This window comes from Suhomyces tanzawaensis (assembly GCF_001661415.1).
Source record: "Suhomyces tanzawaensis NRRL Y-17324 unplaced genomic scaffold CANTAscaffold_4, whole genome shotgun sequence".
Classification (NCBI taxonomy): domain Eukaryota; kingdom Fungi; phylum Ascomycota; class Pichiomycetes; order Serinales; family Debaryomycetaceae; genus Suhomyces; species Suhomyces tanzawaensis.
In genome coordinates this window covers 167,298-193,306 of record NW_017963639.1, presented here as the reverse complement: position 1 = coordinate 193,306, position 26,009 = coordinate 167,298, and the positions used below count along the sequence as shown (strand labels likewise).

Here is a 26,009-nt window from a genome sequence, read left to right as displayed (position 1 = left end):
AACCCAGCCGGAAAGTATGGGAATTGACTCTGTAGTCTAGACCATAAATCCTTTACCACAAGGTTTCTAAGCACGTTCATCCAATGCTCCCCACAAGTCTCCCTACACGTTTCCCTATCACTACTTCTTTCTGCCCATCTCTATCTAATCAACTTCTACCTATTTATCTCGAATTGTATGGCTTCTACTGATCTGCTAGTCAGTTTAAAGTCCAGTATCTTGTTTTACCTTGTTTTATGTAAGCAAGCAAGGCAAAAGTATGAGGATTGTCGATTGCTAACGGCTGCAGCCATCCATGAACAATAAATCGGAGTCATGGAAATCGAGCCACTATAAATAACACCACCACTGCTCCCAATCACTGGGCCTAATTCCATTTCTTTGCCTTCAATGTCAACAGTATTCATCTCAGGTGCCAACGGATACATTGCCCAGCACATCGTCAAGACATTTTTGTCCAGAGGCCACAGGGTGGTGGGATCAGTGAGATCGGCTGCCAAGGGCCAGCATTTAAAGAAGCTCTTCCAATCTGACTTCGAGTACGCTGTGGTTCCCGATATCCAGAGCTCTGGAGCCTTCAGCTCGGTGTTTTCTCGCCACCCCAACATCTCAGTGGTGATCCATTCTGCAGCGCCTTCGTACCACCAGGGCCCCAAGTTGCAAGAGTCCATCATCGACCCCATGGTGAACGGCACCAACGCCCTCTTGGAAGCTGCTTGGGACCACGAACCAGTCCGCAAGTTCGTGTTGACGTCGTCCTACGGCACAATGGGGATGTCTCGCATGTTGCAGCCAAAGAGTGCCCCCAACGAGACCATCACTGAGGAGTCCTGGACCTACACCAACAAAGAGTCAGCTACTACCAAGGGCCCCATGGTTGCCACCATGTGTGGCAAGGTGTTTAGCGAGCAGGCAGCGTGGGAGTTTCTCAAGCGGGACATGCCCCAGTTCGAACTTGCTTCCATCAACCCAGCGTTCGTGTTTGGCCCCCAGGCGTTTGACTCCGAGGTCAAGCTGGTCATGAACGGGAGTGTGGAGATGCTCCACCAGTTTCTCAAGGGAAAGTCGAGCGATAGGATGCCCACATTAGTTCCTGGCTCCTTTTATGACGTCCGTGATGTGGCAGAAGCCCACTACTTTGCTGCCACGTCCAACAAAGCCGATTCCCAGAGATTGCTCTTGGCCAATGGCCAATTTTCATCCCAACAGATAGCCAATATCTTGCGGGACAACTTTCCCCAGTTGAGAGACGTGGTTCCGGAGGGAAACCCCCAGAAGATCCCCAAGGTCAAGTGTCCGTACGACGATTCACACACGCGGGCGTTGTTCCAGCACGAGCCCATTGGACTCGAGCAATCGGTGGTCGATACGGTAGCCCAGATCATTGCAGCCAAACAAGCGTAGACAGCTGGAAAATAGTAGATTAAGAGTATGAATATGTAAATAAAGGTAATGGAGAGATGCTAATGGGTGTGAAAAGGAAGAAGATTAAGAGACGTGGATATGCAACTAAAGAGAGAGAGAAGGAGTGTGTACTTGAAGTTAATGAGATTAGAGAGGTTAAGAAGGACAGAGGATTATGCAAAAATGCTAATAAATGCAATCGACGGAGATGTACAGAAGGATAAAGGAAGTAAAGGTAGGAGATGGAGAAGTTGGTGCAAAAAACATAGAAGGTAGTAGTTAAAGATAATGAAATGTAGCGAGATTGCAATTAGAGGTAGTAGGAATATAATGCGAGAGATAATTTAAGCTAAATGGTCTGTCTCGTACTATATCTTTAAAATAAACCGTAGTCTTAAAGATATCAGGCATCGATATCGACAAAGACATCTAATAATTCAGAAATAAAACTATCAATTAGAGATAATGGAGAGTACTCAATGGGCATGCACATTAGCCAATTCACTACAATAATTAACTGTTTGGATATTTCAGGCTCTAGATCATTCACATATTATCGAATATCACATTATTCAATATCACATTCTCGAATCCCATTTGTTCAAACTTACGTTGGTTAGTCACCATACACTTTTTCAGTCAACTTTACGGGCTGGTTACTCTACACTCGCATCTGCCTGTCCCTAATTGGGCACCTGATCATTATCGTTATCTATTTTTTTCCCATGAGCTGGGCCAGTAATGGCCAGCTTGGGCCCGTTTGGGCCAGATCCACGCCTAGCTACGGGGTCTGCACCACAGACGATCACCTCCATCGGTGATTGCACTATCGATAGTCTCCAGCCTATCGCCAGCTCAATCCAGCAGTTAGTTCCACCCACCTCCCGTGTTCAGGGACTCCGTTTCCTATCTAGGAAGGTAGGAACGCGGACTGTCACGGAACACCATGCCGCATTGGGCAGATAAGCCCATAGCTGCGAAATATATAAATGCACTCCAGAATCTCTACCACTGCCAGTCACTCCCATCCTCATCTAGAACATGGATAGACTTCACCAATTGGCACTCCACACCACCTCCTCCGTCCTGCCCCCTCCGCCTCCAGCACACCCGTTGGATCCGCTTTCTCCGTTGGAAATCCAAGCGGTGGCTGCTGTGGTCAAGAAGGAGTATGCGGGACGTTCCATCATGTTCAACACCATCACTTTGCGTGAACCCATCAAGAGAGCCTACTACGACTGGAAGGAGCACAGTGGTCCTGTTCCCCCCAGATTGGGGTACTACGTGCTCGTGGAAGACAAGATCTCAGCCATCCAGGAAGGAGTGGTTGATCTCACCTCGTTGACGTTGATCCAGCTGAAGAGAACAGAGGGTGTCCAGCCCATCTTGACTCCCAGCGACTTGCAGGCCACCGAGGACGTTGTCAGAAGCGACCCTGAGGTCATCAGACAATGTGTAATCAGCGGAGTGCCTGCTTCGGAAATGCACAAGATCTACTGTGACGCCTGGACCATTGGTTACGACGAGCGTTGGGGTGCGTCCAGAAGGTTGCAGCAAGCATTAATGTACTACCGTTCCGACGAAGACGACTCCCACTACTCCCATCCATTGGACTTCTGCCCCATCGTGGACATGAACTTGGGCAAGGTGATCTACATCGACATCCCCACCAGAAGAAGAAAGGTCTCGAAGCACAAGCACTCCAGCTTCCACCCCACCCACATCAAGGACAAGTTTGGTACCAAGGAAAACCCCTCGGGATTCAGACCAGACGACACTCCCATCAATATCACCCAGCCCCAAGGTGTTTCGTTCAACATGGACGGAAACGTCATGAGCTGGTCCAACTTCAAGTTCCACATTGGCTTCAACTACAGAGAGGGCATTGTGTTGAGTGACATCACCTACAACGACCACGGAAAAGTCAGACCCATGTTCCACAGAATCTCGCTTTCGGAAATGATTGTGCCCTACGGATCGCCAGACTTTCCCCACCAGAGAAAGCACGCTTTGGACATTGGAGAGTACGGTGCCGGAAACTGTACCAACCCGTTGTCTTTGGGATGTGATTGCAAGGGAGTGATCCACTACTTGGATGCTCACTTCACCAACAAGGAAGGTGAGGCCACCACCGTCAAGAATGCAGTCTGCATCCACGAGGAGGACGACGGATTGTTGTTCAAGCACTCCGACTTTAGAGACGACTTCCAGACCACGGTGGTCACCAGAGGTAAGAAATTGATCATTTCCCAAATTTTCACTGCAGCCAACTATGAGTACTGTTTGTACTGGATCTTGAGACAGGACGGTACCATCAAGTTGGAGGTCAGATTGACTGGTATCTTGAACACTTTTATCTGTGACAAGGACGAAAGCACTGGCCCTTGGGGAACACAAGTCTACCCTCAGGTCAATGCTCACAATCACCAGCACTTGTTCTCGTTGAGAATCCATCCTAGAATCGACGGTGACTTCAACTCAGCAGCTACTAGTGATGCCAAGAGCTCGCCACATCCGTTTGGTTCAGTGGAGAACGTGTACGGAAACGCCTTCTATTGTGAAAAGACCACCTTCAAGACTATTAATGATTCTTTGACCAACTTCGAATCTTCCACCGCAAGAACCTGGGACTTGTTCAACCCCAACTCCATCAACCCCTACTCTGGCAAGCCTGCTACCTACAAGTTGGTTTCCACTTACTGTTCGCCTGTGTTGGCTCAGGAGGGATCTTTGGTTCGCAAGAGAGCACCTTGGGCAGTTTATTCTACCGAAGTAGTGCCATACCAGGACGAAAACCACGGCTATGGAAGATTGTACCCTTCGGGCGACCATGTGGCTCAATGGAGTGGTGATGGTTTGAGAGGTATGAGAGAATGGATTGGTGATGGTACTGAGAAGGTCGAAAACTCCGATATTCTTTTCTTCCACACCTTCGGAATTACCCACTTCCCAGCCCCAGAGGACTTCCCAGTGATGCCCACGGAAATCTTTGACCTTATGTTGAGACCCAGAAACTTTTTCACCGAAAACCCCGTGCTTGATGTCAAGCCTTCTTATGCCAAGACCACCACCGAGGTCAAGGCTGGAAGTGCTGGTGTCGATTCATGCTCATTGAATATCGATAAGACCTCGAGATTAGCATTCAACGGAACCAGCGGATCATCCTGTTGCAACAAGTGAGTGGCTGCGAAATTTGAAATGTATAGCCGTGATAAATGCCTTGTAAAAAAAAATGTAGGTCTCAGTAGATTATCTGGGATGGATCAATGGGAGATAAGTAGAATAGATGGTGGATACTGGTGTCCCAGCTGAATAAATTTATGTTTGATCTTGGTAATTGTATGTACTCCTCAGCGAATTCGAGACTAATTTCTCTTCGTTGATCTAAGAATGATATTCATCACAGTGTGAGTTGCGGAAACTTGCCTACACTGTATCTGCAGATTAATTTTCTTGATTCTGATGCTGAGCTGGTTGCCTGTAAACATAAATCCTACAAATCACTATTAGAATGCTAATTTTTATTCAGGATTGATGTGATTGTTCAATTGTTTAATATAGTCATCTTTATTAGTAGTTTTAAATTAGGAATCTGGGAAACTGGTAGTTCTAAACCATCGGGTGATTGTGCGGGTTATTGTAACCGTTATCTGTGTCCTAGCTATACATCCCTCATTTCACTTCTCATCTGAGACATGGTTTGCCATGCGTACCTGCGTAATATCAAGGAATGGCCAGCAGTATTATCTTTCTATCACTTGGTATACTGTAACAGCAAATGATACCTTTTTGGTAGATATTTCAGGTCCAGTTCTTGTAAATTAATTTTTCCTGTCTCCCCACCAAGACGAAGAAAATCGTGTATCAAGCTAGAGGCCATGCCTAAAATTGCGATGAAAGTAACTATGAGCGACTAAAGAGTGAAATATGAATACTTTTCTACATGGGTTGCAATTTCAGGATTAAAAATATAAATAGAGATAAGTTTGGTCCATTATTGGCCAAATTAATAAGAATGCAGTAAATTATCAAGTTAGCAAGCGTCGGTTTCACTCTAAGCATCGCTCCCCCTGGCAAGCTGAATTTTCTAATTATAATAATAATATTCTTCTGGATTTTTTTTAAGTACATTTTCATTCAACTGTCACTATCGACTAGGTGAAATAGCAACAAATATAACCAGTCATATTCATGCAGTTGTATTTTTCTGCTGGCTTTTGTAAACTCCTTGCTTTAGAATATGGGTCAAACTATTTTCAGGATAAAAGTCCCAAGACAATACCCAATACTGACTTCATTCTGATGTCTCCAAACCAAGTAGGCGAGGTTCTTGTAGTCACACAATCCACTGCGAGAACTATCAACTGGAAAATTAATACCAACAAAATACCAAATTCAACACTTTCGGTATTAGCATTCACAGGCATGAGTCCCCCAACCCCTGCTTCTGTTTTTGCTTCCGAGTATTTCATCCAGATTATTCTAAGATCCGGGTTTGGCATATTTTGGATATTCGTATCAAGTTCAAGTGGAGAGATGAATTGGTGTAACCCTGAAATAATATCTTGATCTCGAAAACGGTGAGAACCAAACTCAAAACTGGTTGGAGTATCTGGAGATGTTGATCTTTCAAAAGAAAGTTTAGTGGGTGTACTTAAGCCATTCCAGGAAATATCAGATTGTAAGCTAGTTGAAGAATTTCTCATACTAACACCAAAACCCTGGAACAGCAGTGGATTCACCCTTTCATCAGCAGAAAAGCTGATCCCATTAAACAAAGCATCATTGGTCATAAAATTATTAACTTGAGACTCAAGATATAAGTCTGATCTGGTGTTGGTAAACTCATTAACATCAAGAGATGTTACAGCTTCATCACAATCTACTTCGAGGTTCTCAACCAAGCTGAAAGGTTTATGGGAAAGTTGAACGTCAACCTCGTCAGGGACATTTTTACTCTCAACCAACTTCGATCTCTTGGGAGTACCCTCCAAAGCAACAGCATTAGCTGTGTAATTAATTTCACACAATGTTCCAAATTTCAGGGACCTGTCATCAGTAAAAACCATTCCATATTTCTTCAGGACGAGGAAGGAGAACAAGCTAGCCTTGAGAATAAAACTTTTCATAATGCTCCATACAAGAAGAAAAACAAGAATGGAAAGCATAATATCCCGAAGAAAATCAAGGCTAGGCTGGTTTACCTTTCCACTGGAAGTTAAGTTCATTGGAAATTCAAGGAGGTGATCGTCAGAATTTTCGACCACCCCCTCGACTTCAAATTCAGTTCCAATGAATTCATCTTTGCTAGAAGATTTGTCCTTCGCAAAGGCTTTTAATTCAATTAAATCGTGTTGACCAGCTTCCGTAATTTTTGTGTTTGAGTAACCTTCGAAGGGACCAGTTTCATTTGTACCATCTCCTCCATAATCCTCAGTCGCTACATCAGCTTCCAACTCCATTCGAGGTAATGAGCAGATATTGCTCTGGTTTGTATCCTTCCCACTATCTGGCATATGAGTAATTTTCTTTACCTCAGCGCTAACTGTGCAACTTCCACTGGCTGCTAAATGCAAAAGAATTTCTGCACTTTCAAGAACCTCAATACTTGGAGTTTCATAATTATTAGCCTCCATGTCGGCGTCTGCATATGCATCAGGTGGATCAGCCACATCAATGCCTAATAATTGCATAAGAGTTTGAGTGGCTTTAACATCAACGCTAGAATTGGTAGGCATCCCAATCGCTTCCAAAGGCGTGATTACTTCAGCAATTCCAGCTTCATCAATGCAAGGACTAGTCTCTGTCACAATGCTTAGTAATTGCGTAAAGTTTTGGGTAGTTTCAGCAATAACGCAAGGATCGGTTGCCTTTCCTTTAGCTTCAGCTTCCAAGTTCGTGGCATCTGCATCCTCTTCAGCAACAGCGCTAGGAGTGTCGTCCTCTTCGATCGTATCTAAACGCAAGAATAATTTGACTTTTTCAGTATTAATTTCAGGCTTGTTGACCTCTCCGACGTCTTCAAAGGGCTCTAAGCCCAAGACGAATTTAAGTTCTTCAGCATCAACTTCAGGTGAGTCGACCTCAACGGTCTCTAAGTGCGCAATGTCTGCATCTTCTTCAGCAATATCTGTAGGAATGTCTGCATGCTCATCAACGCTTGTTTGGTGTCCCTTTTTAATCTCCGTGGGTTGTATAAAACAGGAGGACTTAACCTTTTTAGTCCTTCCGGACTTCTTTTTGTTCTTTCTAGCTTTGCTTTTGGAAAATTTAGGTTCTCTAATAATTAAACAATCATTAGGATTAATCATACGAGCAAAAGAAATAGACTTCATCACACCAGCATCAATATTAGTTTCCTCCGAAACTTCAACAGCAACAGTTGGTTCAATCATACCATCATCAACTTCAGTGGCCTCATTTTGCCTAACCTCATCAACATTTGTTTCGTGCGAAACTTGAGCTGCCACAAATGGCCTTTCCATACCAGCATCAATATTAGTTTCCTCCGAAACTTCAACAGCCACAATAGGCTCAGTCACACCATCATCAATTTCAGTAGCCTCAGTTGGCTTTTTCATACCATCGTCAAGAGTTTCTTCCTTCGCAACTTCACCTGCCACAAACAGCTTTTCCATACCATCATCAACATTTGTTTCCTCCGAAACTTCAGCAGCCACAATTGGCTCAATCATACCATCATCAACTTCAATGGCCTTGGTTGGCATTTTCATACCAGCATCGACCTTAGTTCCAGTTTTTTTGGAATTTTTCTTTACAGTGTAACACTTGTTCTTGGGCGACTTGGAAGCGTCGCCCTTCGTTGGAGAGCTTTTCTTTTCAAACAATGCTTCAGCCCAAGTGGGTGCAATTGCACCAGGGGTTCTGCTCTGGTGAGGAGCCTTCTCTTCAAAAGAGGAAGTGGTCATGTTGAGACGACCACAAACACCATTGGCCCATTCCTTGTTGGAAGGAGGGACAGCCATGTTCTTCCCAACCAACTTCTTGGAGGGAAGAGCAGGAAACTTGTCAGCTTGGTGAGATGGCACTCCAGTAACCTTGGCTTCAACGCTAGACCCACAAAGTGGATCAGCGGAGCTGGTCACAGAAGGCGATTCCAAAAGCTGAGGAGACCCTGAGGTCTTTACCGCATTGCTAGGCAACGATGGTTCACAGCAGGGACTGGTAGTATCTCTATTCATAGACATTGCAACGTTTTATTTGCTGATCGTAGGAAGAAAGATTTCGGTAAAAGGGCAGAACGATTCTTGTTTTACAATGTAAGTATATAGTCCATAGACGCAGGAGCGCGCCCTCCAGATCCTCGGCTCGTTTGCAGCTAACCAGCAGAACTCATTTCTATTCTGGTAGTTTATTTTTCGTTCAATTGATCTCGTGAGACTGACTATACCCTCGATATGGGTGCAAAAAATGTGTGGTCGCAAAAACGGTCCTGTCAAACTGTAGCTTTGTGTCAAGAACATATACGCACTGAATTTTCAACTCAAGATTCTAAATGCAAGCGGACTTAAATAAGTTAAGTATATGAGTTTTGATATTGCAGGTTATTGTAGAAAGCTATGTAATTTGAAGAATGTAAGGTTCATCGCATCGTCTCACACGAAAATTGAAACTTTTGCGGCCTTTACTTGCCTACAAATAACATCAGACTTTTTTCACAGTCATCTATCTGGCAAATCACGTAAAGTAGTATAAGAGTGGTAGACAGCTGGATTACTAACCATTATCCAAACATTACTCCCTACCTATCGTTGATTCCTTCAACTTTTTCATCTTGATTCCAAGTATTCGTAGTACGGACCGTAGTCAGAACATCCAAGCATTAAAATGACAGTTCTAGTATCTTGTTGCTCCCAAATAGGGTCGTGATGGCATTAATGCAAGCATTATTGCTAAAACCTGCCGATAATTGCCCTTGAGTTCAATGCACTGTTAAAAACTCGGTTCAACTACCCAAAAGCTATCTAGGATTTGGTCGCCAGTAAGAGTTCTCATATCTTTCTATCAAAAAAGGGACGAGTCAAAGTGATGGATTTGGTACCTACTCGCAATTTAAGTTAACCAACAGATAGTACATGCATAATTTATACAGCAACATCGCGTCAAGGTATCTCTACATGCATTCTGTCAACGCAAAGTATATCAAGCACAGAAGCTTTGACTCTTGATCAACCTCTCCTGAAGTGTTCTTGTCTTATCCTATCCTAAAGATAAAGGATTTAGAGATGAGCATCAGCAATAATTCAAACTAACTGACTCTTTTGAAGGTTAATTTCATGGGCATATTGAGTTAATTTTTTGAGTCTTTAAGTATCACACTGCGGCCATAATTAGGCGATTCGCAAGGGAAATCAACTGTGAGATATTCATACCATTGATGGAAACTTACTTTCCACCACTCTCTTCCAGAAAAGCTGATTGGGTTCCATGGATATTGATCGTATTTTCTCTTCTATCGTTACTTCAGCAAACTTCATTGGTTTGTCTTCATCTTTGGACAACTTCCTGAACCTCAAACACTGGCCTTTTTCTATCTATTTCAGGATCAGCTCTTTTTCTTATTCTATAATTTGAAGCATCCTTACCTTTGTTCTCTCATCACATCGATGAAGTGTAACCAATTAAACTTACGTTCTGCTTATGAAGTTGAATTATTAGTCCTTTTCTAATATCTCTCCTAGACTTTACTTCTCTTGGAAATGACTTACTCATCTTAATTTACTCTTAGATTCTCATAAACTTAAGTAAGTGTCGATTTGGGAATATTTGTCTTGTCTAGAATTATTTCCTGGTGCCATAACTTTTCTAACAATGTATTTAGCTATCCTTTAATAGTCCATTTAAGGAACTCCTACAAGTGAAATTCCATTTATTACCCTGCTTATTACTGCCCTTTTACGCCTAACTTTTCCCAATCCTCTAATCATTAATAGCTTATTCCTTTAATTATTTCTTCAGAGTTCTCTCTTCCCGTCACTCCCCTTCCAAGGCAATAGCTTGCTGTAAAGCTATTCTATGAACTTTTCGGCGCAAGCACCGTTGTTAGCCTTGATAATTCTGATAGATTCAGACAAAGTGTAGTCCAACTAGTTAAGCTAATTCTAAAGGGGAACTCTACAAATCGCTCAAAGTCTTAAGAGATTCTTCGAATAGGTGGACATCATGAACTTCTACTCCAGTCAAGGTGTCTTCAACTTCAATGTAGCAAGCTAAAGGATGAACTACAAGCGGTCTCCTGGCTGTCTTGATATGGGAGTCTTGCTTGTCTTTTTGAGCAAATTCAGCTCAGTCATGGTTGGTCCGCTTGTAGTCCTTCGATTAGATCTTCGAAAACTTGGGCACGTTATTCTTAATGGTAAAAACTGGAATCAGCTTCTTCAGAGTTTTAAACAAGGCATTGTCGATAGGCTCAACCTGACAAGAATGGACTTGGTAAAATACTCTCGAACAGTATTCACCATGGCAGATAGCTTATAGAACTTACTTTCTTTGACTAAAACCGTTTCCTTCTTGTTCTAATCCTTTTGCCAGATATACAGGTGGAAAAATTGGCAGTGGAGGGGTACTTCGGTTTGGCATCGGTAGGCATTTGGAGATAGAGTATACTAATTGAACTAATTATTCCATTCAATCATGGAAGAAATACAACTAAATTCACTCTTTTCATGCATCAACATCTGCCAGTTACTCTACTTCCTGTCTGTTAGCGTGTCTCGTCGTTGTCTACAAGTCCAATCCGACCAACTTAATCAAAAACTCCATTTTCTGTACGATTGGATTTCCCCACGCATCTCACTGTTATCTGAAAAATTTATTCATCTTCCAGCTACACCACCATCACCACCATGAAGTACATCATCGAACACATGGAGGAGGGCTTCTCCGAATGGGTTATCCTCGAGTACTCGCAAATCATCCGCGAGGTTGGCAGCAGCAACCTTATTTTGACCTCTTTGCCTTCATCCACCACCGACAAGGACATCCCTCCAGCTCTTGCTAAGTTGGGACTTCAGTGGACTACGCAAGAGTGTGTCGATATCGATGGGGGCATCGACAAGTCGCGTGTGTGTCTCTTGGACCCTGCTGCCGAGACAGACTTGGTGCCAGAAGACGGACAATCCTACGACTACTTCGTGTTCGGAGGAATCTTGGGGTCCCATCCCAGAATTGACAGAACCGGTATCTTGAGAAGAAAGTACGGGTTTGCTGGTAGAAGATTAGGAGAATTACAGATGACCACCGATACTGCCATCAGAACCACCCAGAGAATCATCGAGACTAAGCAACACTTCAAGGACATCGAGTTCTTGGACTATCCTGAAATCAGATACAGCAAGTACGAGTCCACCGAGATGCCTTTCAGATACATTGTCAAGAACGGCGAACCAGTGATGCCAGAGGGCATGTTGGAGTTGATCAAGAAGGACGGGGAGCAGAGCATTGACGACTTGATATAGACAAGCAATGTAGGCATGGCGAAGATATGTTAGCCAATGTATTATTAAAATTCTATCTAATTTGCTGATATGATCATTAATTGTAGCCTTTAGTTGCTATATTCAATTATACTACAGGAAGTTCTCAGATGGTTTGGTTAACAGAATACTTGTCGTGCTGTTTCAATGTTCTGTCATTCCACAACGAATACTCCTCATAATTTCCAGCAATTACTATTTATGATAACTGATCAAGTTACTGTGATCACTATTTATTCCGGATTTAGAATCATTAAGTTCTATCATCTCTGTGATCGTTACTTTCATGCTTGCTCTGTTTTCCCCAGGATTTATCATGTACTTTAATTGTTTCTTTCATAAATCAAGAATCACAAGATATCTTCCAGAGACTCGATGTCCCCCCAGGCAAAATGGGAAAAAAATCTTCAAATAGGCGTGCTGTAGGATTTTACAAGAAACCCAGTCCTAGACTAGTCTTCCACAGGGCCTCCTGTTGTGGAATCTTAATTTTTGTCGTAATTCGTATGTTGGTGCAATAAAAATATATCATATAGTCAACTAGCAAACCTAGAGATTCATACTGGTCGAAGTCAAGATCCTTGGAGCCTATTTCCAGTCTGAGGTCTGATTAATCCCATAGTTTTGACGAAACAAATTCAACCTTGCCGTAAAAGTAATATTTTACTTGTATATCGACTAATATAAAAGGGAGTATAACCTCCATTGATTCTGGCAGGTTTATTCTATTATGCAGAACCATGAAGAACGATGGCAAGTAGTTGTTGAATTAAGTATCGGCTGCAATGACTTCGTTCCACAGGATAGATAAATTAATACTTTGGTGCACTAGCTGCCCACAACTGTCTTCGACTGGACGTCTCTGTTCTTTGTCAAGATCTCCTTCATGATGAAGCCTGCAGTATTGACGTCCTCAAAGTATGTAACATGAGCACTGATTGCAGATAACAAGGAAAATTCAAACATTCCTTGTGGCAAGCAATAGTCGATTCTTCCCGAGCTGTTCAAGCTTTTGAGCTGCTCAAGGTCCTCACCCTCGAGCTCCCATTTCTTTTTTTTGGTATCCTTACTTGGTTCCGCTTTGGTAGTTGAAGTGATCGAACTCAAAATGTCACCAAGAGCATTCTCCCTGTTGATTCTTTCCTCGTCAGATCCCACTGGAGACTTTTGCTTTTGGTCTCTGAACCAACTAGATGCCTTTGCCAATTTCTCGGAGATTTCGTCACCAATGTTGGCCAACTCCTCGAATTGGGTGTTAAATCCCTTCAACGCAAACGGGATAGTTTCTGGCTTGAACTTTGAAAACTTTGGTGCTATCAATGGTTCGATACGGTACCCGATAGGATCACAGGGGTGAAAAATGTTGTAGATATTCTTGCACTTGGGAGCCGAGATCTGGCCGGTACCGTCTTTTTCTCCATCCATTTCCGGAGAATTGTCGTGGGAAACAATCTCCTTGCCATAAGCCTGAATCCCGGTCTGTTCCAATAACTTAAAAACTCCCACTGGAGATCCAACACAGAACAAGTTCTCAACGTCGAAATCCAACAAGTTCTTGACCTTCTCCTGACCGTCCTTGGTTCCCGTTTGATTTGCCAAAATGTCAAACGAAATGGCAGAGCCCAAAGAGTGTCCCATGATATGGACCTTACCATTGAAGTCTGGATTCTGTTCCTTGTAGAGCCTATAAACTCGGTTCAACTCATCAGTCACAACCTCAAACACTTGGTTGATGTACTTGGGCTCGTAATAGAGAAGGATATCCAAGACGACGTCGCCGACCAAGTTTCTCAATGGCTTGATACCATCCACAGTCAACTGGGCTAAGGTGGGCAATGAGTCGTTGTCCTTGAACGTACGCTGGGGGTGGAAATCGATCTTATGTCTCCATGAGATAGGCAACACCTGGATGCGGTTCGAGTGTGTGTCGTCATCCACCAATTTCTGGATCTCTTTATTATTTCTGAACACGGTGCTCATGGTGTTTCTCAACACATTTATACTGTGGGTAAAATTGATGGATTCGTACTTGTGGCCTAAGATCTGGCCAATGCCGTGGATGCACAACACAAGGTGGTCAACCTTTCTGTCTGGACCAGGTAATGGCAACTCCTGGGACAGAACATAGTCGGAAACTTCGTTCCAAGTATCGCTGATCGACGTAGGCATGGCTTCTTTGAACGAACTGCTCGAGTAACCTCTCTGAATATGCTCCACAGACACCAAGCTGACCTTGCTGGGGCCAAAGTTGCGGATGACTCCGAGCTGAAAGCTCGAGTCCATTGATTTGGGAAACATGACTGCATTTTTCTCGTCGAAGTAAAGGATCAAGTTGCCGTTTTCGAGGTCAACAAGGTCCCGCTCCTGGTCCAAATTCAACTCGATCTGCCCCTTTTCGTCCCGCAACTTGTTGAATTTGGCCACGATGTCTTTGGACTGCTTGAGGCGAGACTTTTCCGAGCTTTTGCTCTCCTTATCGGCTTCTTCCTTGAAGCTGTACGGCTTTTTGGTATGGTAGCCGATTTCAATGGCCTGGGAGAGTTTGTTGGGCAAAGGAACGCCTGAAGAGTTGAACCAAGTGCCTCTTCTCACCTCGTAAACAGGTCCTTCCCAATACACAGGAGCCAACTCAAACGATTTGAGGTCTACTTGGTAGAGTTTGTCCTCATTAACAGTCACAAGCTGACCAGGGGAGCTGTTGGCTTGTTCTGAGCCTTGATTGGTCTCACTACTGGAGGCCTCTACTCCAGGAGAATTGGCATTAGTGATCTCTTCCATTTCCTTCACTCCAGCACGATACAACTTCTGGTAGCTGGCCTCAAGACGCTGTGAGTCGCTGTCTGAGAAAGCCACGAACACCTGGGCTTCCTTCTCCTGGGTGTAGTTGGACCAGCTGGGCTTGGAGATGGGATTGTCTGTGGAGTAGAACCATTTGACCTTAATGGGGGCTGGCTGGGCCGTGTGGGCACTTCTCGAGGCGACGAGGACGAGCGACACGCTCCGTAGCTTGAGGCAGCGGACGTAGGAGAGCATTAGCGGATGGAGAGTACAATGAAGTTGTCAAGTTGCTAATTTCATGGTTGGTCACGTGATGTGAAACCGAAATACTTTTAGTCCTATTAGTTCCTTCAATTATTGTGGAAAAATGTAGTTAGCTAGAGTTTGGTCTTCTCTTATAAAATGAAATTAAGACTTCTTCAAGAATGCTTAGTTTTTATTTTTGTTTACATCCAAGTATCAAATTTTTGTCCTCATCACGGGTATTATAATACATTGACATTCTAGAGCATTAAAGTAAAGGATTACATTAACTTATGTTCTCTTCTATGTTTTGTTTAACAAATTTATTGCCTCATTTTTGAATCATACGATAAATAGGCTCTGCTGTACATAATTTAATTTTTTTTAATTTAATATTAAATAGTAGTTTTAGGTTCATAGACCTTTGGGTGTGCTACACATTCTAACAATTAGAGTTACATGTTCCATGTATTTAGATGGTACAACACGATATATGCATCTATCAATTCTGTGGCATTCATATGTGATGAGCTTCATAAATTCTTTTTCTTTTAGCATAGAATAATTATCTTTTAATCCTTTACCTTTGTATTCTGAATTTATAAATCTATCATCGGTGTAGCAGAATTATCAAACTACCCAGTCTAGGTCTAGTATATGGTACTGTGGTCACGTCAACCCGTCTTCGGGAAGCGTAATGTTGCCGCTGGGCCACTTGAGGACGGCACTATTGGAAAAGTCGCTGTACACCGATCCTTTCTTGATCTTTCGTCCGATCCTCAAATAAATGCTGATGTCGCCATTCTCATCAGTGAAATTGCCCTTGAGCGCGTGGCTGATCTTGGGTGCCAATTCCTCGGAACCAAATAATTTCTTGAGGTCCACGCTGTTGGTCTTTTCGCCCACGTACTGCTCTATGTCGTTGATGAGAAGCGAGACCGAGCTATATTTCTGGTAGAGCTTCTCCTCTTGTTTGGTGAGGTTCCTGACTGCATTTTCCCATGAAAGAACACCGGAACCAGCGTCGTAGGCCACCATTTTGGGAGGCAACACCTTGCCAATAGGATCGTCTCTCTTCAAAGCAATCACGGTTTCAGCAATGGCTGCAAGGCCCCAACGAGATGCACCAGAGAGAAAGAGCCCCAAGAGGAGTCCCTGGAAGAGCAAGGCGGTGATGCCTCGCGTAGAACACCCTGGCAACAAGATCAACGCAAGGATATAGTGGTGCACCCGCAAAGTCAACCCTGGGATGGTGGAGACTGCCACTAACCCTGCGAGCATCCACAAGTACACCTTCAAGTACTTCTGGAACCTTCCTGAAAGCCAGATCTTGTATGCCTGGATCACGGCACAAGTGAGGATCAACGACACGATGCCCAACACCGACACAAGCGCACCAGCCTGCTCTTTCAAGTCACTGATCGTGAGTCTGTCCACGGGAAGACGATCAAATGTCACATTGTTAAGCACACCCAACCAGAACATGGGGTACCAGAAAACCACCCTGCTGAGAGGCGAGCGTTTGACATCGAGCTCTGGTGGTGGCTCCGAAAGCGTTCTTTTCGAAGAACACCGCCACAACACGTAGAGAATGAAACAGCTGGGAAGAAACCGCTCCAAGCCAATGGAGATCAACGAAGCAAAATCCTCGGGACTCAGCAGCACCGACACTGGCGGGTCTGTGGCAAGGCAGATGGTCCAGAATCCCACTGTATTGATTGTCCAGAACGCCACAGCTCCGCTGGCAAGGTACACGATAGGAAGCCCAAGCACGATGTTGACGATAAGCACCAAGAGTCGTGGGTCGTAGCACTGGGCATACTGACCCGGAAGTTTCAGCAACGAGTAGCTGGAGGTGAAGAACGACCGGAACGAGATCGACTCCATGCCATAGTGGCCAGTGGCCAGCGAAAAGCCGTCTTTCTCCCCTGTGAATGCTACTTTGGCACAACCACCAAAGAAGGGCGAAAGAATGCCTGCATGAACAGCAGCTCCACAGGGGTAAGAGTCTGCTCTGTAGGGTCTGGAAACCGTTTGGTGCGGTTCTGTGCCGCCTCCCACGATGAACAGGCGATATTTGATGCGCTGGTCGCCTAGTGGCACCAACGAGTAGGTCCAGCTGCTCCTATCACAAAGTGCTGGGCATCGGATGATCACGTCGTCGGCTGGAGGCTGGCAGAGCTTGCCATGGAGGCCACAGGCTCCGTTTTTGCCTCTCCAGTCGAGCTGGCCCTGGCAGGACAACGACACAGCCGCTACAGCGCCGTTTCCTGGCGGCAACGTGAAGTATGGCACCACTATCGAGTAAATGAGCCCAAACCAGAGTGTGTAGTAGCACGCCAATAACGCAACTCGGTACTGTTTTGCTACCCGCTGACGGAACTGGTCAGGAAACTGCTCGATTCGGGGAAGAAGCGTGAATGGCTGGGGAGGATCGTCTCTGGGACTGGCAGGACCATTCCACACGGCGTGGAAGAAGCTGGACCAGCGGTTGCGAGGCAGTGCAGACTGAACTGGTGCTTCGTTGTGCAAGTCCATATTGTTGCCAAACGTCTGGAGTTCGATATTGTCCTCGTAGCGAGAGCCAGAGGCAGCAGGCTCGTGGGAATGAGGATGTTTCTTAGGGGACAATGGTGGCAGGGCGCTGTGCAAGGAGCCCTTAGTGGTGGGAGGAGTGAAGGGGTTGTTGGTATGCTGAGAAGGCAGTGCGTGGTTAGAGGGGGCTGAAGTTGCAGGGAGAAGGGATGGAGGCGAGGGAGGGCCTGGGCTTGCTGGCGGGAGCATCAGGGTGGTGGTGGTGGTGGTGAGAGAGTGGGATTGAGGGTGGTAAGGGAGTGATGGTGATGCTGATGCTATAGATTGTAGCTCTCGTGGTGTTTGGTGGTGGTTATTGAGAATATGTAGAGGAGGAGGGATAGGGAGAGATGGGGAGAGCTCGTGCGACAAGTGTGCCAGTGTAGCGAGAGCTTTAGCGAGGGCTTGGTGTGGCCTAGCGGTGGACTCACGCAGCTCGCACTAACTTAGGGAGAAATTAGTGACAGCTCGCTACTAGCACATTGAAGGCAGAACCCCTGGGCACCGGAGAAACCATCATACTCCGAAGTCCATAGGAATGAAGATAGTTTGTATAACAATCATATTTACTAACAGCTTTGAAGTTCGTACTACCTTCTTTATTTGTAAATGCTCCTAAATCCATTTTTCTGCATCTAATAGTATCACACTTACTATTAATCTAGTTATTGTTGATGGTAAGTGTTTGTCCTTGTAATCTATCTTCAAAATCCTCAATCTACTACCTTCTGAAAATTATTTCTAAGATATTTTCTAATGGATCATTATCTTTGATGGTTGTACCATCTCTTTAAGGTTTTGTTTTTAATAAACCTTAAGGTTTATTCGGAAGACATATTTATATCTAATGGTAAGTTGTGGAAACTACCGAATTTATCGGCTGTAGCTGGTGCCAACACAAGCCTGCCTAAGCTATTAATTAGCAAGGGGACTTTGAAAGAAGTTCTACTGCAGAAAAACTGCAGAAATACCGTTACTTTAATACAGAGACAGCTCCTGGAGATCGTCAATCAATATTAGTATAATGGCTTCTTATCCGATAAGTCATCTGAGGCTAAATTCTCGACACCAAGTCGCAATTAGTCTATAGTCTCTGGAAACTCATCTCCAGTCATTTGGCCCATCTTCCTACTATCTCATTACCTTCGCCTACAATCAGCTACTCGATTAACTTATATTACCCAAAAACAAACTATATTACATCCATGTTTAACCAGAACACATGGTACAAGACTCAGGATTGTCAATAGCACAAGCTATGACCTTGGAACTGTAGATATCTTGCTCGAGCTGAGCAAGCTCTTCATCAGTCATCTCCTTCTCACCTTCTTCAGCCTTGGCTGGCTTTTCTTCGAGCTTCAAGTCAGCTACCGAGTTCTCCAACGAGGTTGGCTCGGTGGATCCAGAGCGAGTGGAAGAGAAGGTGGCATCAGCCTCTGGGGTGGCAGCAGATCTGGCAAGATACTTTCTTTGGTTCAACTTATCAAGAGAAGCAACGGTGTTACCTGCAGTGTTTGCTGAGTTTTGATCAACAGTGAATTGAATGGCAGCAGCAGCAGCTTGAGTTCTCAAGTAGTACATACCGGTCTTCAACCCCTTCTTCCAACCGTAGAAGTGCATGGAGGTCAACTTACCCATTGTTGGATCCTTGATGTGGATATTTAAGGATTGTGATTGATCAATGAAAGCAGCTCTGTCGGCAGCCATATCAATGATGTGCTTTTGGGAGATTTCCCACACGGTCTTGTACAAAGCCTTGATTTCGTCAGGAATGTTGGCCAATCCTTGAACGGAACCATTGTTAGCGATGATGTTGTTCTTCATAGCATCATTCCAGATGCCCAAGTCGACCAAGTCACGCAACAAGTATGGGTTGACGATTTGGAACTCACCGGCCAAAACTCTTCTGGAGTAGATGTTAGAGGTGTATGGTTCGAAACATTCGTTGTTACCCAAGATTTGCGAGGTAGAAGCAGTTGGCATAGGAGCAACCAACAAGGAGTTTCTGATACCGTGCTTAGCCAACTTCTGCTTCAAAGTATCCCAGTCCCACAATTCGGTGGGCTTTCTGTTCCACAAGTCGAATTGCAACAAACCCTTGGAAGCTGGAGAACCCTCGTAGGTTTGGTAAGGACCCTCGACCTCGGCCAATTCAACGGACGCTTCGACAGCAGCGTGGTACATGGTTTCAAAGATTTGAATGTTCAATTCTCTGGCTTCTTGCGAGTCAAATGGTAATCTCAAGGCCATGAACGAGTCGGCCAAACCCTGAACACCCAAGGCAATGGGTCTGTTTCTCATGTTAGAGTTTCTAGCTTCTGGAACTGGGTAGTAGTTACGGTCGATGATTCTGTTCAAGTTACGGGTAACCACCTTGGTGACTTCGTGCAACTTTTCGAAGTTGTACCATACCGAGTTGTTGTCCTTTTCCACGAAAGAGGGAAGAGCAATCGAAGCCAAGTTACAAACAGCAACTTCGTCTGGAGCAGAGTACTCGACAATCTCAGTACACAAGTTGGAGGACTTGATGATACCCAAGTTCTTCTGGTTGGTCTTTTCGTTACAGGCATCCTTGTACAACATGAATGGAGTACCGGTTTCGGTTTGGGCTTCCAAAATGGCGTACCAGAGCTTCTGGGCCTTGATGGTGCTTCTACCACGGTTTTCACGCTCGTACTTTTCGTACAACTGGACAAACTCGTCCCCGTAGCAGTCAGCCAAGCCTGGGGCCTCGTTGGGGGAGAACAAGGTCCAGTCGCCGTTAGCTTCGACTCTCTTCATGAACAAGTCAGGGATCCACAAAGCAGGGAACAAGTCTCTGGCTCTGTTCTCTTCCTTACCGTGGTTCTTTCTGATGTCAATGAAATCGAAGATGTCTGCGTGCCATGGCTCCAAGTATAAGGCAAAGGCACCTGGTCTCTTGTTTCCACCTTGGTCGACGTAACGAGCGGTGTTGTTGAAAACACGCACCATTGGGATGATTCCGTTGGAAGTACCGTTGGTACCAGCAATGTAGGCACCGGTGGAACGGATGTTGTGGATGTGCAATCCGATACCACCAGCGCTCTTGGAGATCAATGCACATGTCTTCAAGGTGTCGTAGATACCGTCGATGGAGTCGTCCTTCATGGCAACCAAGAAGCACGAGGACATCTGGGGCAATGGGGTACCAGCGTTGAACAAGGTAGGAGAACCGTGGGTGAAGTATCTCTGGGACATCAAATTGTAGGTTTCGATGACACGCTCGATATCCTCACCGTGAATACCGATAGCCACTCTCATGATCAAGTGCTGGGGTCTTTCGGCCACCTTGCCGTTGATTCTCAACAAGTAGGATCTCTCCAACGTCTTGAACCCGAAGTAGTTGTAGTTGAAGTCACGGTCGAAAACAATCGCCGAGTTCAACTCGTCCGAGTGCTTAAGGATGATGTCGTAGGTCTCACGCGAGATCATAGGCGAGTGCAACCCAGTCTTTGGGTTGACGTAGTCGTAGAGTTCCTTGGACAACTCCGAGTACACTTTGGTGGTTTGCTTGTGCAAGTTGGAGACTGCGATTCTGGCAGCCAAAATGGCGTAGTCAGGGTGGATGGTGGTCATGTAGGCGGCGGTCTCGGCAGCCAAGTTGTCCAACTCGATGGTGTTGACGCCCTGGTAGACACCAGAGATCACTCTTTGGGTGATGGCCACGGCATCGACGTGGTTGGAGTCCAAGCCGTAGCATAATCTCTGGACTCTGGCGGTGATCTTGTCGAACCGCACGGGCTCCTTGCGTCCGTCTCTCTTTAAAACGTACATGGAGGATAAGAAAAGAAGGTGTACGAAGAAAGCAGAATTGGGGGGAAGTGGAGGTTTATATAGGGCTGACGCGTCCGGCGCAAATTCAGAATGCATGGCGTGCATACACGCTGAGCAAAAAATCGCGGTGGTGGCGGCGCGTGCTTACTGGATCGGAGCAAACGTAAACACGATGAGATGGATCTGAGGGCGGGCGGTCCTGGTGCGGGAGGTGAAACTGGCGATTTTTCCTGGTAGTGGGGGTACCTCGCGTCTTACTAATAAGACGTGGAACTGCTGGACGTGTTGACAAGACGTGAAATGAGACGTGAAATGAGACGTGATGACGACGTGAGCTGAAGACGTGAGCTGAAGACGTGACTGGAGGACTACTGGAAGACGTGACAGTAAGACGCGATCTGGTAAGTTCTTGTGATACTAGTTGGCCATGTACTTGTTGGGCCTTGAGGGAGGATGTCTTTAGTTGGCTGGCATGGTTTTGAGAGGACGCGTCATTCCGGTTGTCGTGTTTGGAATCGCATCTTCCTCAATGGGACGGTACATGACATGCTTACTCATCACCGGTTCGCATAAGCAAGGGAATGACGGAGGGGATATCGGAGGTGGGTGTCGCGGGGAGAGGTCCAATGTCGCGGATGTCGTGGTCACGAGGTGACAACCTCAGGTCTTCCTTTGTCGTATCGTCGTTCCATCCAATAGATGGGTGAGTATGTGGAGGCACGATATTCACATTAGCTATATGTTCTGAGTAATTATTTGTACACATGGAATGTTAATGGGACAGCGATCTGGAAAATATTCTACAGTATTCCACTACACCAAGTATCTTAATAATTTTCGATAATTTACCATAAACCTCTACGCCAGCTCCGTCTTTTATAGCTACATGCTCAAAAAGTACTCGGATGAGTTAGCAATGCAATATTGGTGGTGACCAATATTTTAAATAATTTGCAATTTTTTTGAATAATTGCTTGCATTCTCAAAATATCTGGTGCGGTACTAAGACTCTAAAATGCATTGTATTGAACAAATACTGCGATAGTAATGCAGTGATTTACTGAGATTAAGCGAATCTGACTATGACCTTTCATAGAAATCAATGCTTGTTCGTTACAAAACACCCATCTTGGTCTTTAAGTGCAGACAATGTGCCCAATTGCTTCTTCAATTGTATCTACGCACGCTAATTAAACGCAGTGTGGGGTTTCACCGAAATATGCTTTCTATGATATCAACTTTCGGCTTTTACCGTCCCTTTTATACTCTGAATGAACCGGAAACCCATTTTTTGTAAAAAAACCCAACTAAATACCCTTTTTATAATATGAGCAAGAATTGACTTTTGGGATAAGACCACTGAAACATCCTTTCATTGAATAAACCAGTAGTTCGACTTTTAGTCCAGATCCTCTATTCCAGTCCTGTGGCTTTAATACATCACAGGTGCTGCCTAGGAGAACATTACAGGCCATAAATTGCAGGAATCTTCCAGCTGGTCCAGCCGGTAGCCAATACAATACTAGTTTCGTCCATTCTACAAGGCTCCTTGTTATCCTAATCTCTTTGGTGTCTTGGACAACGTCAATCATATATTTTCTATACCGGTACCGGTACGTAACCGATTGGCCATCTAATCTACTTGGATTCTTCCTTGGTCAAATCGCTAAAGGTTAGTATGCTTCTTATCGTGAGTGGCTTGTGAGAGTCCAAAACGACTGGCTTTTCATACGAATACTCGTGGTGTCCTTCGGGGCACCAGAAGCCATCTGGTTAGTCTCCAGGCACTCCATCTGTAGATATAAGCTTGCTATTCCGTTGGTTCTTTCTCTTGATTGGCCCAGGACCTTACCCACGATTGGAATCAAGCCTTCCTCAGCAAGCCTCACCATCTTTGGGCCCATTGGCCCCGAGAGACCCTTCACTGAGTGACTTATTCGTCTCACATTCTCACATTCTCAAATTCTCACATCTTTTCTTAATACGTACTTAATGAACTTTTCCAAGTCAAAGTCGTCTTCCTTGCTTTGAACGACTGGAGCAGCTGGGGTGGCTGGTGCCTCCTTCTTGGCTCTTGGCCAGGCAGCGACAGCAGTCACTGAAGCCAAAGTGGCAATGGAAAGCTGGGGTTAGTATCCTGTCAGGTGATCTGTTCACCGAAGGGAACTCAATTGGGTGGTACGTACGATGTGAGCAGGAACCTGTTTTCCGAAGATAGTATAAGCGGCACCCATGATGATTGGTTTGGTAGTGGTGGGATTGTCGAATGTTAGATATCCGAGATCCGCAATAGAGACATTGTCATGCGAGATGCGACATGCGACACGAGGTGTCGTGGTAGTGCAACTGTTGCTGGCCGTGGAAATGTCCCGTATCAGTTCTCTACCAGATCAGTGACAGTTTCGAGGATCGGATCAAAAAAGGTGATATTGAATGGAGAGATGACTTGCTTTTTGGAGAAAAGAGTAGCTCTGATATTTAACTTAAAGACAGTTTAAATAAATTGCAAATTTATCCAGGTAGATTTCATAATTGATAGGTAAAATATATTATTAAGATATCCTCTAAAATTTATAAACAGGCAATTAAGCTCACTACACTGGGTTTATTATTATCTGTTATTTTAGGTCTCTATCAATTTAGCTCTTGAAAAATTAATATTAAGACATGTTCTACCATTCTTAGTGGTAAGATTTAAATTAGTAAAAACAACATGTCATACAGCTAATCAAAATTCAGACGTTGACAATCATCGAGACGCCAATGAAAATTGTCAGAGAGTTTTCTATATGTCATTCATACAAAACTTTTGCACCCTCTTTTACCGATTTTCACGGCTGAAAGAATTACATTATTTTTACGTTAATATTAATTAGTCTATGCAATTATTTCCTTGGATGATGTTTCAACATCCACATATGTCCAGTAGTAGTAGCAGGTTGAAGTTCCACAATTTGGGAGAATAGCTACTCTCCATTACTAATCTAGGGAGAGCGGTGTCTCTGCAGCCAAAGCCTTATCACAGAATCTCTTCAGTCTATTCTATTCCTTGCCAAGTGCATTAGCCTCTCTCCAGTAGTTTTCGATGCCAAATCGTCCCAAAACGTCTGCTGCCTCCTCCTCGTTCTGTGATCTCATTATACTCCACTTCTTGAACTTCAAGTCTTTTACCTGGCCCTCCCATACGATTTCACACCTATTCGTACTGAGATCTTCCAATTCAGCATCGGGGTCATCTTTGGGTGGAGCATTGACCGTCCAGTCAATCCGCCTGGTGAGCAACTTTTTGTAGAATTTAATACTCTTCAGTCCTCCTTCCACAATTACAAGATTGAATTTGGGATTGAGCAAGCAGATACCCAAGAGCTCCAACTGTTTGGCGTTGATGTCCACCTTGAAGAAATGCGATGGGTTGACGAGCTTGTCGATCTTAAACACGGTGGTGAAAAATCCTTTTTGCAAGTCCTTTTGGTGTTGCTCGTGTATTTTCTGGTGCTTTTCATCTTTGGTGAGCTTACGCTCTTCGTTAGTTTGGAGGTGTTTTTGCAACCGGTCCTCGACTTCCTGTCGTACTCTCTTTTCCACAGCGGTGGGGTCCTTGATGGCCTCGTTGGTGAGCACATTCATGAGGTTGGAAAGCTTGACCTTGGGTGGCGGAGGCGCGTCCAACCCCAATTTGATTCTGTCCTGCTTGTCCTTAAGTTTCTCTTGTCTGTCGTTCTTACGGATTCGTTTCATCTCCTTTTTGGTCAAATAGAGGGCTTTTTCGGGCATTTTGTGCTGTGAATAGGTGGCATCAGCGAGCACAGGGTGCTGGATATAGAGAGACACTGGTGCATCCTCGCTATCCAACACTAGGCGGGTCTCGTCATCAATGTGGATGTAGTCCCTGTCCATCAAGTAGGGTTTATCCCACCATTCGATACGAGGCGGCACTTCGTGGCGCCAGAGATGTTCTCCAACTGTCTCGTCGGGAGCCAAGCCCTGTTTGAGCTTCTCTTCGTGGTCTTTTTTGGCCTGTGCTTCCTGGTCCAACTTTCTTCGCAACTCTTCTGCCTCCGTTATGTACTTTCCGTGGGCATTAAACTGAAGCTGGCGACTCCGCAGGCTCTTGGGACCCGACTGGGTGAGGTACGGGTTAATTGCCAAAGGGTCAAAGCCCTTGCGGACGTTCTGCTTGAGGGGGTTGTGGTTTTTGGGAAGCGTAGGGGCAGCGATGCCCCGCAAAAGCGGGTGGATGGCGACATTGAGACCTCCGTGTGGTTCTGAAGCGGCGGGAGAATCCTGGGCCGTGCCTTTGTGGCGTTTGGCTGGCTGTTGGTGCTGGTTGGTTCTTTTCATAGCGCTCAGAGGTCAAACAGTGCCAGTATGGGCTTAAACGACAGAATATAGCAGATTTTTGAGACCAGAATGCTGGTAAGTTTGTAAATTGGTTCAGGAAGATATCTTGGAAGGGACTTGTGACGGTGCCGGTCTGGGAAGTGTTCCTATCACTGCGATGGATATGAATGATTGGTTAACAACTGCGGGCAGGAATGATATAGGGTAGAGCTTTGGGCAATTTTGGCACGTTCTCGAGGCTGTGCTGTTCACGGAACGATTGTAGGAGGGGCTTGTCTAGCGAGACTTCGTGGTAGTTGGTGGCAGAAGTTTTGCAGCGTGTAATACTGGCAGAAGTGTTTGCAGTAGTGTTGTATTTGGCAGGTGCGAGCAGTTCTA

General features: G+C 45.0%; 12 protein-coding genes across 12 annotated transcripts; 4 read left to right on the top strand and 8 right to left on the bottom strand.

Moving 5' to 3' along the window:
* Nucleotides 1–390: 390 nt before the first annotated feature.
* On the top strand, nucleotides 391–1,404 carry CANTADRAFT_51580 (dihydroflavonol-4-reductase; the record flags this gene model as incomplete). The annotated part of the gene is made up of 1 exon (XM_020209962.1): nucleotides 391–1,404. One exon carries the CDS (start codon nucleotides 391–393, stop codon nucleotides 1,402–1,404), a length of 1,014 nt encoding a protein of 337 aa, XP_020064057.1.
* Nucleotides 1,405–2,445: 1,041 nt separating this feature from the next.
* Nucleotides 2,446–4,584, top strand: AMO1 (Amo1p; the record flags this gene model as incomplete). The annotated part of the gene is made up of 1 exon (XM_020210829.1): nucleotides 2,446–4,584. The coding sequence occupies one exon, from the start codon at nucleotides 2,446–2,448 to the stop codon at nucleotides 4,582–4,584; it is 2,139 nt and encodes a 712-aa protein (XP_020064056.1).
* A 1,016-nt stretch (nucleotides 4,585–5,600) lies between these two features.
* On the bottom strand, nucleotides 5,601–5,958 carry CANTADRAFT_26044 (uncharacterized protein). Its single transcript, XM_020207629.1, has one exon. It carries the CDS (start codon nucleotides 5,904–5,906, stop codon nucleotides 5,661–5,663), a length of 246 nt encoding a protein of 81 aa, XP_020064055.1. The 5' UTR covers nucleotides 5,907–5,958; the 3' UTR covers nucleotides 5,601–5,660.
* Nucleotides 5,959–6,058: 100 nt separating this feature from the next.
* On the bottom strand, nucleotides 6,059–7,516 carry CANTADRAFT_100497 (uncharacterized protein; the record flags this gene model as incomplete). The annotated part of the gene is made up of 2 exons (XM_020206141.1): nucleotides 6,113–7,516; nucleotides 6,059–6,090 (listed from the first exon to the last, which is right to left on the bottom strand). Exons 1-2 carry the CDS (start codon nucleotides 7,140–7,142, stop codon nucleotides 6,059–6,061), a joined length of 1,062 nt encoding a protein of 353 aa, XP_020064054.1. The 5' UTR covers nucleotides 7,143–7,516.
* Nucleotides 7,517–10,657: 3,141 nt separating this feature from the next.
* Nucleotides 10,658–11,067, top strand: CANTADRAFT_26043 (uncharacterized protein). The gene has a single exon (XM_020207628.1). The coding sequence runs from the start codon at nucleotides 10,717–10,719 to the stop codon at nucleotides 10,900–10,902; it is 186 nt and encodes a 61-aa protein (XP_020064053.1). The 5' UTR covers nucleotides 10,658–10,716; the 3' UTR covers nucleotides 10,903–11,067.
* A 19-nt stretch (nucleotides 11,068–11,086) lies between these two features.
* CANTADRAFT_241134 (protein-arginine N-methyltransferase) lies at nucleotides 11,087–11,964 on the top strand. The gene has a single exon (XM_020207046.1). The coding sequence runs from the start codon at nucleotides 11,271–11,273 to the stop codon at nucleotides 11,880–11,882; it is 612 nt and encodes a 203-aa protein (XP_020064052.1). The 5' UTR covers nucleotides 11,087–11,270; the 3' UTR covers nucleotides 11,883–11,964.
* Nucleotides 11,965–12,728: 764 nt separating this feature from the next.
* CANTADRAFT_51926 (putative carboxylic ester hydrolase) lies at nucleotides 12,729–14,933 on the bottom strand (the record flags this gene model as incomplete). Its single annotated transcript, XM_020210011.1, has 2 exons — nucleotides 12,729–14,595; nucleotides 14,704–14,933. 2 exons carry the CDS (start codon nucleotides 14,931–14,933, stop codon nucleotides 12,729–12,731), a joined length of 2,097 nt encoding a protein of 698 aa, XP_020064051.1.
* Nucleotides 14,934–15,590: 657 nt separating this feature from the next.
* Nucleotides 15,591–17,459, bottom strand: CANTADRAFT_52196 (uncharacterized protein; the record flags this gene model as incomplete). The annotated part of the gene is made up of 1 exon (XM_020210047.1): nucleotides 15,591–17,459. The coding sequence occupies one exon, from the start codon at nucleotides 17,457–17,459 to the stop codon at nucleotides 15,591–15,593; it is 1,869 nt and encodes a 622-aa protein (XP_020064050.1).
* Nucleotides 17,460–18,655: 1,196 nt separating this feature from the next.
* Nucleotides 18,656–21,595, bottom strand: RNR1 (ribonucleotide-diphosphate reductase subunit). The gene has a single exon (XM_020207627.1). It carries the CDS (start codon nucleotides 21,288–21,290, stop codon nucleotides 18,705–18,707), a length of 2,586 nt encoding a protein of 861 aa, XP_020064049.1. The 5' UTR covers nucleotides 21,291–21,595; the 3' UTR covers nucleotides 18,656–18,704.
* A 90-nt stretch (nucleotides 21,596–21,685) lies between these two features.
* CANTADRAFT_26039 (uncharacterized protein) lies at nucleotides 21,686–22,102 on the bottom strand. Its single transcript, XM_020207626.1, has one exon. It carries the CDS (start codon nucleotides 22,054–22,056, stop codon nucleotides 21,841–21,843), a length of 216 nt encoding a protein of 71 aa, XP_020064048.1. The 5' UTR covers nucleotides 22,057–22,102; the 3' UTR covers nucleotides 21,686–21,840.
* Nucleotides 22,103–22,890: 788 nt separating this feature from the next.
* On the bottom strand, nucleotides 22,891–23,542 carry CANTADRAFT_26037 (uncharacterized protein). Its single transcript, XM_020207625.1, has 3 exons — nucleotides 23,477–23,542; nucleotides 23,280–23,413; nucleotides 22,891–22,956 (listed from the first exon to the last, which is right to left on the bottom strand). The coding sequence occupies exons 1-3, from the start codon at nucleotides 23,522–23,524 to the stop codon at nucleotides 22,929–22,931; spliced, it is 210 nt and encodes a 69-aa protein (XP_020064047.1). The 5' UTR covers nucleotides 23,525–23,542; the 3' UTR covers nucleotides 22,891–22,928.
* Nucleotides 23,543–24,332: 790 nt separating this feature from the next.
* Nucleotides 24,333–25,631, bottom strand: PRP3 (U4/U6-U5 snRNP complex subunit; the record flags this gene model as incomplete). The annotated part of the gene is made up of 1 exon (XM_020209887.1): nucleotides 24,333–25,631. The coding sequence occupies one exon, from the start codon at nucleotides 25,629–25,631 to the stop codon at nucleotides 24,333–24,335; it is 1,299 nt and encodes a 432-aa protein (XP_020064046.1).
* Nucleotides 25,632–26,009: the final 378 nt, after the last annotated feature.